Source organism: Frieseomelitta varia, unplaced genomic scaffold, assembly GCF_011392965.1.
Source record: "Frieseomelitta varia isolate USP_RPSP 00005682 unplaced genomic scaffold, Fvar_1.2 scaffold_188, whole genome shotgun sequence".
NCBI classification, from domain to species: domain Eukaryota; kingdom Metazoa; phylum Arthropoda; class Insecta; order Hymenoptera; family Apidae; genus Frieseomelitta; species Frieseomelitta varia.
The window spans coordinates 27,062-39,102 of NW_025109616.1; the positions used below are offsets into that span (position 1 = coordinate 27,062).

General features: G+C 38.2%; 1 protein-coding gene across 1 annotated transcript; it reads right to left on the reverse strand.

The window, feature by feature from the left end:
• Positions 1 to 3,354: 3,354 nt before the first annotated feature.
• LOC122539029 (protein sister of odd and bowel) lies at positions 3,355 to 7,621 on the reverse strand. Its single transcript, XM_043673602.1, has one exon. The coding sequence runs from the start codon at positions 7,445 to 7,447 to the stop codon at positions 5,348 to 5,350; it is 2,100 nt and encodes a 699-aa protein (XP_043529537.1). The 5' UTR covers positions 7,448 to 7,621; the 3' UTR covers positions 3,355 to 5,347.
• Positions 7,622 to 12,041: the final 4,420 nt, after the last annotated feature.

Here is a 12,041-nt window from a genome sequence, read left to right on the forward strand (position 1 = left end):
GAAGAAGAAGAAGAAGAAGAAGAAGAAGAAGAAGAAGAAGAAGAAGAAGAAGAAGAAGAAGAAGAAGAAGAAGAAGAAGAAGTAGTAGTAGTTCACACTGTGTCTCGTCCTTGGATCGTGAACGGCACCGCCGTTTAATTGGAAAACGAAGTTTACGAGCGAGGATGTGAAACCGCGACGCGAAGAGAAGAGAAGAGAAGAGAAACACCGTTTCTGGCACCGCAGATCTCGCCGCAATGGCGCAAGTGGCGCGACGAAGAAGAAGCACGTGGCGGATGTTACACGTACGAGGATGATGAGCGGTGAGTTTTTTTTTTTTTTTTGCCTGGTTTACGTCATCCTGTCCCATTGCATTACTATTCAATTAAATTGTTTGGAACGAATATCGTAAAATTTGTAATTATCGCTGCATTTGAAAGATTCACGAAATCGAAAATACAGTTTGATGGTGATTTCGCGAATGTGCGTGAGTATTTCATTTCATTTCGATTCAAATCGAATCAAAGGATGTCGGCGAAGCGTGAACTGCAGAGAAGAATGGCGAGAAAAGTTTGGAGAGTGATGAAAAGATTTTTTTCCAGAGAGAGAGAGTTCGCGCGTTTTTATTCAGTCGAAAGTCGACGAAATCCAAGACGAAAGTCTGCTCGAGCCGATCAAAGTCTGTCAAACTCTTATGATAATTATGAATTTTGCAAATTGAAACAATTATGATAATTATGAATTTTGCAAATTGAAACGAACCTACGTAATAACTAAAGAACTTGTGTCGGTTCTTTGCAGGATCTACGGCTGTGAACACGGAGAAGGACAACGCTGAGCATCGAGAGGGCAGTTTTCCAGCTGAAAAGTCTGCTTGGTTGGTGAGTCGGTTTTTTTTTTTTTTTTGCTTTTTGTCTTTTCTTTCTTTTTTTGTTTCTTCTCACCGATAACGAGAATCGAGTTAAGAACCGGCGAAAGAATCGTTTGCACAGTTGGCTACTCGAGACTGTCAACTGCAAAGTGACATAATTTGGTGAATTAGCAAACTGTGGACTTTTTTATGCGAATCTGGAGCTCGGAGCAGGAGTTGAAAAAAAAAGTTTGTTTTATCTGCCAAATATTAAAACATGTAGAAATATATTTCATGTGTGTATAATATTTTATTTCACGTAGATATTGTGGTTTTACTGTTCAATTTTCACGTATGATTTCATTTTGAAATCTGTTCTTCTGTTAATAGTACACAGTCATTTTGAAATCTTCTGTTAATAATGCATAGTGTATAATACTGTTAATAATACATAATGATAATAATGAAGTAATGTTCAGATTAAGAACTCGATTGTTATTATTATAATGAATAGTACTTAGCCAGTTGATTCTTTCGCACTTAACCCTATCAATCTCGATTTTTCAAATTTTAATTTAAATTTAAATCTTGAAATTTAAGTTGAATTTAAGTTGAATTTAAACTGAATTCAATTTAAATTTAAATCTTAAAATTTAATTTTAATTGAATTTAATTTAAGTTTAAATCTTAAAATTTAATTTAAATTGAATTTAATTTAAATCTTAAAATTTAATTTAAATTGAATTTAATTTAAATTGAATTTAATTTAAATTGAATTTAATTTAAATTTAAATCTTAAAATTGAATTTAAATTTAAATTTAAATCCACTCCTTTTAGCTTAAATATATTACGGAGTCCAAAAATGAACTCCAGTTTTGGAAAACTTTATGACAGTTAAGGGTTGAGCAGAATTTAACGTTTTCATTTGAATGTACGTGACACATTGATAATAATAGGCTTAAAATTAACTAATATAAACCTTCTAATTTAAAAAAGGGAAAATAATCGTCTATTAACTCCAGAACGAAAGAAACAAATCGAGAGTTGAATTATTGCGGAAAGAGAAATGGAACAGCGTCAGTTTGTCTAATTTTCGATTCTCGCGGGCAGCTTTAAGTTCGAACATCCGCCGGACGAATCGGCAAACGAAAGACTCGCGACGAAATGGCTGTGAAGCTTAAAATCCCTCGTCTCGTGATAAAACGATAAATAGAAGAAGGCAAATTACGAAAGCTCGTAATTCGAACTTTGATCCCCTGAATTTAAACAAGAAATCTAATTTTTCGAAGAAATTTTTGATTTAAATCCAATGTCTCGATCTCACAGTTCGACGATTGAAATCGTTAGAAAACCTCAAGTCGTGGGAACGTCAACGTCGTCAGTGTTCTTGACTTTTTATCAATCTTTTAGATTAAATTTTAATTTTCAGTCCGTCACTGTCGAACTTCTTCGCAAAATTTTAACATCTCAATCTCGTCGAGGAGTCGAAGTTTGCAATTTCTCAATCTCTTAATTCTTCCGATTCCTCGAATTTAATTAAAGTTGGAAAATTTAGATCGACGTCGTGTACGGTGGTCGAAAAGAAAAATTGTGGGGCAAGGGGGGGGGGATCCGAGAGCGAAGAAAACGATCGCAGTGGATCCTAGCTACGTTTTCGACCGTTCAAACTCGCGCGTCGAACGATTTCGCTTTCACTCTCTTACGAATAGACACGGGCGGGACACGCGATCATCTCGCTTAAAATCAAAGGCGAGCCGTGGGCCACCCGCTCGTTGAGTATGTATCTAAATCACAGTTCGTGCTACTAATTACTTCTAAAAAAAAAAAAAACTTTTATTTTATTTATATATATATATATATATATATATATATATAGATATCTCTCTCTCGATACTCTGGTACTTACCGATTTCTACGTTACATCTGCTATGTATAGTCTACTTATAATGTCTCTGTTGTGTGTATACGTTACGTAAAATTAAAATTAAAGAGTTAAATTAAATTAAATTAAAAAAAAGAAAACAAAAGATGAGAGAAAAAGTGAAGGGAAGATAGAGGGAGAATTGAGATGATGAAGAAGATGAGGAAGAGTGATCCTCTGTGGAGTATCTTCGATACGTTGATGTATCTCGTAGCGGTAAAATTTTAAATATCGATCGTAATATCGTGCACGATCATCGTTTTTTTCCGTTTCTCGTTTGAAAAGAACAGCGACAGATCGTCTCGTTTCATTAGAAACAACGATCGAAGAGTTTCTAATGAAACTGGAAAGGGGGTGGCTCCACTTTTTCAATACATTTTTTTTTTTGTCACATATATATATATATATATATATATATTTATGTCATTTCGTTAAAAAAAAGTAGTAGAGATTCTAATTTTACCTGGACGAAGACAATACTTTTTCTTGAATGTTTAAATTAAATTAAATGCACAGAGTGAAGCAAAAATGATGCTAGAGCAAGTGCTACACACTCGATTATTTTTATCGACGACTAACCAGAGTGCTGTATATTAAAAGATACATTAAATTCAATTTATAAATTAAAATTCATTTATTTAATATGTAAAAAAGTAATATTAACACATAACACACGAATTATTCTACGATAATTTCGTCTATCCAGGATCGAAACAGTGTCTCTCTCTCTCTCTCTCTCTCTCTCGTTGGTCTGTTAGATGAAAATTGACAAAGTGGAGCTGCCCGCCCTTTCAACTTCACCGGGGCACGTGTCGATCGACGATTCGACTACAGCTCGCTTCGAAATCGATCGATCGCCCAAGGTCACCCACTAGACTCCCCACCACGTTACTCAATTTCTCTCTTTCACCTCGGATTTTTATTTTCCTATCAAGGCCCGTGACGCGTGAAACGATCCAGGATCGATCGACGTCGAACGAGGAATAATTAATCACGAGAATAAAACGAAAACAAAAACAAAAACAAAAAAAAAAAAAAAGAAATAAATGGCGATCGGTGCTCGCCTGCTTAAGCTAATCGTCGTGAATCTATCAATAGGAGTCTGTTTAGGCCTGCCAATGCAAGTTTCCAAGCGCGTGCACACCATTCACGTGATCGCTTTCATTTCGTTGTGGAAAAAGTCGAGTAATCGATGGGGAAGCTTGTACAGATCTCCCGTGGATAGATTCACGATACGTGATTTGATCCTACGGACGGCATTTCGATTAATAGACGCTGTTGCGCGCGAGAAACGGGGGGGTATAGTCGGTGCGAGAGATACAATGTTGTTGTAAAATTGCAACGTACAGTTATTTTTATGATCGTTGCTCAATTTGATTTTCAGTATAAAAGTCTGAGACATAATATACGAGATATAAAATGTGGGTAGAGTTTCGTTTGCTTAGAGTTATAGCTGTGAGAAACTCTTCGATTTGAAATCTGCTTTGTTTCAAGCTGGAAGCAAATTATACAGGCAAATTACAAATAATTGTCTGTTATGAATTATAGTCGTTTTATTTGAAATCTTAACTCAAACAGACTGATTCGAATAATAATTCAAATGATTTTGAATTATAGTTTAAGCGAGTAGTTTAAATTTCTTCGTAAATTTCGTAAATTTAAAAGCAATTTGAAAGATTTCTCATTAGGTAATAGGAGTTTCTATCATAGTTATCGTACCCAAGAAATTATCGTCCAATTTACTTTTCTAGTCTATGTGGAATGAACCAACCAATCTCGTTCATATAAATGAACAAATAATCGACATTTAATTCGTTCACGTGAAATGAAGTACGAGCTTCAATTTATTCACACGAACTAACGACACGAGTACGAATCTCTTTGACCTAATCTATAGCAAAGATATAGATAAACTTTGCCCATCTATATAATTTTCTTTCCTAAAAATTAACTTTTTTTTTAGGAACATTATCACTCGTTGTCAGCTGACAATTATTTAATAGAACTCCAAATCTTCTCAAAATGCCTCTAAAGAAACACATAGCTCTCTAATTTCTCGATATTCAAACTCCATAAACTTCGATATAACCACATGTAAATAATTTTACAACTATCACTATATCGCTCAAGACACTGACCGCACGTCGATGCACGATATCAGAGAGGACCAAGCTCGCATAACTCACGAGCGCCGCCACGTGGCAACTCGCGCAACCCCGACTTAAACATCCCAGACTGCTGTCCTTCGCCAGCCTCGTCGAATAACTCTCCCTAGAAGACGCGATCGCGAGACATTACTCGAAAAAAAAGATCAGTCACCCGAGGTTGGAGAGCGTGGCAAGAGCCGAAAGAAAGAAAGAAAGAAAGAAAGAAAGATTAAAAAAGAAAGAAATAGAGTAGAACGAGAGAGATGGTAATAAGAGGAAGACTCGCACGGTGTGTCCCTCGTTGATCGTCACCGATCGTCGTGCAAGATCCGCAAAACCACGCTGTTGAATGCAGAACGAAGCAGCAACGATCGAACGCGTCCAACTATAGACGCCGGGATACCAGAGATACATTTTTACTGCTGCCTGGTGCTCCTCTTCCTGCGCGACTAACTGGGCGGATTACACGCGCTCCCTCCCGCTGGATCGACCGAAACCTGGTGCGCTTGACTCCTGTTCGTCACGTTGCTCGCCGTGGTGGCGCTAGTCTCGCCGGAGGGGCTCGGGTTCCCGCTGTTGCCGTTGTTGCTGGCGCCGCTGCCAGCAGACGCTGCCTGTTGCTGGACGCTGGGCTTTTGCGTCACGTGGGTCTGATAGTGCTTGGCCAGATGCGCCTTCTGGCGGAAGCTCTTGCCGCACAGTGAACAGGCGAACGGTTTCTCGCCGGTGTGCGTTCTGATGTGCACGTTCACGCTGTACTTGTCCTTGAAGCCTTTGCTGCAGATGCTGCAGTAGTGCAGGGAACGTTCCTTTCGTTGCACGCTGCCCGGCGAGCCTCCGGATCCACCCTGCTGTTGTCCACCGCTGCTACCGCCGGTCTCTGCGCCGCTGCTGCCATTGCTAGCCGCGTTCGTGTTGCTGCTGTTTCTGTTGGTGCGTCGGCAGTACTTTTTGGGGGCCTTCGTGGCTGCCACCCTCGACGGGGCGATTTGAAGCTGGCTGGCGGACTGTTGCTGCTCCACCTCGGCTCGAGGCGCAGCCTGTTGCTGGAGAACGTCCTGCTGAGCTGCTGTCACCACTGTCACTGTGCTCACTTGGCCCAGGTCCGCTGGCAGAGTGATCGTTCCCAGGCTACCGCTGGTTGGATCCAGGGTGTACATGACCGTGGTCGTCGCGGACACGTTGCAAACTGGCTCCAAACTGCAGTACGACTCCACCACTTCGTTGGCTATGCTCTTGAGTTTCTCGTAGTCACCGGGACGATAGGTGGTCTGATCCAGCTGAGAGAGTAGCAGATCCTCGTCGGTGCAGGTGTGCATAGACTCGTCCTGCTGTTGTTGCGGCTGCTGCTGCTGCTGGGGCTGTTGTTGCTGCTGTTGCTGTTGCTGCTGCTGATCGGACACTATCTGCAGTCCGGCGTTACTCGTCACCGGCATCGGCATGGTGGATCCTCCTTGAGCAGAGGGCGAAGAGGACGAAACTACTTGAGCGGGTCCGGTGTACAATTTCCCTTGGAGAGCACTCCTCAGCAGGCTCTCGGCCGAATCACTGGCCCCAACCGCGACAGCGGCGGCAGCTGCGGCCGCTGCCTCCTGCAGATTCTGGTCAGAGAGTTTCCAGTCGTTGTTGTTGTCGCCACCGGCGCAGTTACCGCTGCTGGACGATCCTCGGCCGCACAACTCCTTGCTCTCGACGAAACCGCTGTCGTCGGTGGCGTACTGGGAAGACGCGACTGAGAAACGATCCGGATGAAACCTGTCGTTCACCGTTCTGGACACCTCGGACACGTTCGTGCTCTGGTCGTGTTCCTGCTCGGTGGACGCTGGTTCCATGCTGAGTATAGCGTCCAGGTCTAAATTAGGCCGCAGAGACCAGGAATCGCTGGACGTGGGCGCTGGACTCTTGCAACAGTCCAACGCGTCCATAGAGTTGGCCTCGTTGTTCAACACGGTCAACGTGTAAATCGCGCCGTCGGTGTTCTGTCTGTCGTTGGCCGAGCATCCTCGGCCCACGCCTTGGTGGTGCTCGTTGGAACCCTGGTGCACGTTCACGTTGTCGTTGCCGTGGCTCTGTGCATTGGCGTGCGCTGACCAGCAGTACTTGTTCAGGTCCTCCAACAGTATGTTACACGTTTGCTCCTTGCTCTCGTCCGTGGCCCAGTAGTCGCAGTCCGACTGGTCCATCGGCGTTTGCTCGTTGCTCTGCTGGACGTTGCACGCGCTGTGATGCGTCCTTACGTGGTGATGGTGGTGATGGTGGCTCAGGGAGCCGGTGATCGTTGACACCGGTGGCAGAGCTGTCAGAGTGTTGTTGTTGGTCTCCTTTATGAAGGGGGAGCCGTGAAGGTCGCGGCTCGCCTCGTGTTCCTCGTGTCCTTGCTGAAGGTAGCCTATGCTTCTGCAGGTGGTGCGATGAAGGAAACTCTCTTCGTCGGACACGCCGTCTGTCGAGGCGCAGTGCGGAGGTGGAGAGACGACAAAGTCGAAGAAATCGGTCTTGGGCAGATCTTCCCCACCCCCTCCCGGGGTGAATGCCTCTGTTAGATCCATGGAGTTGATTTGGTACTTGGTCCTCGTGGTGGTTTCTGTTTCTTTGAGTCCGAGTTCCAGGTGCGGCTCGTTGGGTTCGCAGTTCCGCAGTTTGCTGGGTGGTGGGTGGTGGATTTCAGTAGTAGTTGCTGGCGTGTCTCCTTGCCCACCGCATCCTTGAGTTCGGGGAGCGACCTAGAACATGGAATCGAATGTTTAATTTAATCTGATTGACTTCGTTTCAATCTTATGGCAAGTTTATCTTGTTAAATGTTTGATTTAATATTTATTTACTACCGAGGTGCATTACTTAATGTGTTTGTCAGTATATAGTGTATGTATGTTGATAGAGTGCAATTATAAATTGTGTTTATTCATCATTGAAATACATTGTTTACCGTTGTACACATTATATGTTGTTAGCACATTTCTTTGCACAAAGGTAAATAATGTACAGAATAGAAAAATTACAGACAACACAGTCAAAAGTGAGAAAAATAAATGATAGACCAGCAAGTTGAGTTAAATTAAACCAGGGCTGAGAAATTGAATGAACCTGCGCAAGTTGCAACAAACAATAATTGACAGGGAAAACATTTAAGCAACTCCAGTGACAAAGTTGGAGAAAATGAATCCAACTGAACATATAATATTTTGACAGCATTGTCAAATAGCTTTTAAATTTCAAATTATGCGCACCCTCTATGTATGTTACTTCAGTGATTGCCTAAGAAGCTTTTGGAAGTTTCTCTGAAAATAATCACAAGATCTATTAATATCAGAAATACGTATAGGCACTATCTCTCTTGCTGTCAGTATGTCTGTTGAGTTTTTTTAATTATTAACTCTTTAGAATCTATCTGTGCCAGACTCTTATTATAATATTTTGCGATTACTTTGCACGTTGAAAAGGAGGAATTAATATGAACGACCAGAATTGATTTTCAATTTTACTGAAGCATCAAGTTCTATACAAATGATTTATGTCGTTGACATCGTTTCTCCTTCGTGAGGATGAACACTGGCAAATTGCCTGGAGATAGCGATGATGCCATCAAAGCCCTTGTCGTCACTCTTGTCGTTAGTTGTGACATTCTTTGATTAACCTCTGGACTCTGACCTTTATCATATTTTGAACGTGCGATTTTCTAGCAATTAATTCAACGAATATAATATTAAATAATCGATGGTATTGCCTTATTTCAAAAATAATTGTTGAAAAATGAATTTTTGTCGATAATTTTCAACCTGGCCCGAATTTTATCCATAAATTTGCAAAGTGAAACTGTCAAAAGAATTGGTGATTCAGTTTGCTCTATCTTTTAAAAATTCTCGTTTCTTCGTTTGGCTTTAGTGATAGAATCAATCAAAATTGTAATTAAGAAGAATTTAATATAACTAAATTTATTGAAATTGTAGTTAAATCTATTTTTAAATATTACAGTCTATATTCTAATAATGTTATAATCAATTTTTGTTAATTCGTCATAGATAAAAATATCCCAGCTAGTCCTTCCAATGTTAAGTATAATGCAAAGATATTAACTTGCAGAAATTACGAAGGCTAAGATTATTTAGTTTCTTTCAGTAAATTCTATAGATAGACTGCAGAAAATTGTAATCTCTCGCTCTATTCACATATTGAAATGTTGTCATTTATTTATTCTCTGTGTACTTGTCAGGAGTGTATAATAGTATAGGAGGAACACTTGTCGCACTCCAAGACCCTAACAATAAGATTCATCGAACATATGTTCGTATTCTGAGCTTTCCCTGACAGTATTATAATTTTCCTCGACTGCCATTAATACTTTGATTAAAATTCTTCAAGCGAAAAATGCGACGGAAATGTACAGAGTGTCTTGCAAATCTTGTAATATTCAGAAGATCGTAAACAGAAAAAAGAAAACGACAAAAGAATATGGACATAATTTAATAGCGCATAAATATGTAAATGATAATAATATCTTAACCCTTCATTCGATGATTTAGATTCTTCGACAATTTTCGTAGATTTAACGAGATAATAATAATAAGTTAATTTAATAATAATTAATAATGCAACTTAACAATGATTTTCATCGCTTATTAATTAATTTATGAAGTGGATATGTATCAAAGTAACTTCTGATTATATCTAATCCCTTGTTCCGTTCTCAGCCAATTGTGATCTCCTGTCTCCTTAAATTTCCACTTAAAGAAAAAGAAAAACATATTCATTATCTCTGAAAGCAGAAATATTTACAAGAATCAAAGCTATTGATACGAAATTCGGCAAAAAGGGGGAGGGTGGTAGTATTTCAAATTACGTCTCGTAACATTTAACCTCTTGTGCCACGCACGTCGAGAATATTCTGTTCCAAAATTGTAATAGTTTCTCAATGTAGTTTAAGTATATTTGAATGAAACAAAATAGGCAAAACAGACAATGAACTCGTTAATTCTCAATCATTTCTATCCAGTGATATCGTACCGGCGAGCTCGAAAAGAAAGCGACGAATTATATTGATTTAATAATAATTGAATTATTTTGATTAATAGTTATATAGTTTAATAAAACATTAATTTTGTAAATTAAAATTTAATTAATAATAATATAATTAATATAATATTATAATTTATTAATTTTATTATATTATTAAAGAATTTATTATTATTATTATTATTATTTTTTTAATTATATTTATTAAAAATTATTATTATTTAAGATTTTTAATTACAATAGAATTTTTACATATAATTTTTATTTTTTATATAATTATATATATATGTATAGTTTGTGATTATTTTTTATATTTTTAATATTTATAGTATGTGAGAGAATTTTGGGTTTAATATTATTAATTAGGATAAATTATGGGTTTGGTCATCAAAAAATAAAATTTTTAAATATATGTACGGTTTTGGTCGCTCGTTATGGTCCGCAATCAGTTTGCCCAGCGCAAAAAAAAATTAAAGAACGGAGCGTTCGTGAATTTTTCGTTCGCTGTACGATACTCTTCTCCCCGCGACACGCACACACTTGAAAAAAAAAAAAAAAAAAAGAAAAAATACAACCACTTATTTTCCCCGTAAGTAATAAACAGACTACGTTCAACGCCACGTATACACGTAGTCTCGTAGTTTCTCTCAGTGCGGCCCAACTTCGAGTTCCACGGAACTCGAAAGACAATGGAGCGTACCCGCGACGCCGTGTCCCAGATTTTCCAGCGTTTTCTTAGTCGCCGGGGCCAGTAGGAACAGGATCGGTACCACGCGGGCATTAGGCCGAAGAGCGACGGCTCTCTCGCATGTTGTTTCGCAGGCGTGGGAACGCACCGTGGCCGTGTATAAATCGACCAGGCTAGCCGATCGGAACGACGGCGTACGATGTTGGAGACAGTGCGCTGGATAAAGGCGTTAGAGAAAGATCGGGCCGGCTTGAAGATCTCCGAACGAAGGAGAAAACCGTCTCGCGTCTCGCAGTCTTGGCCTAGGATGGGACAGGGACGGTGATAGACAGGCACACGGAGGCGAAACGAAGAGAAAGAGCAGAGAGTTGCTTACGGTGTGTTTCAGCCGTGGACATTGTGTGCATAGGTTGATTCCGGTAACTGGATCTGCGATTGTTTTGCTCTTTTTTCTTTTTTTTATTTTTTATTTTTTTTTTTTATTTTGCAATCGGTATGTCAATGGTTATGACGATGAATTATTGGACGGGTGGAAGTGGCGCGTCTATTTACAGGTTTAGTCTACTTGTAGGTTGTAGGTTTATACTACTTACACTGCTGGGAGAATGTAACGTTGATTTTGTGAACGTCTATTGTTTGTGTATTGTTTTAGGAGTAAGCGTGGGTTTAGTATTGGGAATTGAGTTTGAAAAATTAATTTTGTTTTTTTCTTTTTTCTTGGTGTTCTGGACGACTTGCACTGTTCTTAGGACTATTTTTAATATTCTTAATTTAGTACTATTATTTTAGTACTATTTTTGTTACATTCTAATGATTATTTAATTTCTAATGATATTTTTAATATTGGAAATGCGTTTTATGTTGCTCGTACTTTTAATTGTTTCTTTTCATTTTATACATAGATAGTATTTTATACTATTTTATAGATAGTATTTAATACTATTTTATAGATAGTATTTTATACTATTTTATACATAGATAGTATTTTATACTATTTGTATATGATAGTATTTTATACTATTTTATAGGTAGTACTTTATACTATTTTATACATAGATAATATTTTATACTATTTTATACATAGATAGTATTTTATACTATTTTATACATAGATAGTATTTTATACTATTCTATACATAGATAGTATTTTATACTATTTGTATATGATAATATTTTATACTATTTGTATATGATAGTATTTTATACTATTTTATAGATAGTATTTTATACTATTTTATACATAGATAGTATTTTATACTATTTTATACATAGATAGTATTTTATACTATCTTATAGGTAGTATTTTATACTATTTTATACATAGATAATATTTTATACTATTTTATAGATAGTATTTTATACTATTTTATACACAAATAGTATTTTGATTATTTTTATATACAATATAGCATTTTTATACAATGTAGTATTTTATACAATATAGT

Excerpts from the sequence above, each read along its gene's own strand:
- LOC122539029 (XM_043673602.1), bottom strand. The coding sequence starts at position 7,447 with ATGGATCTAACAGAGGCATTCACCCCGGGAGGGGGTGGGGAAGATCTG.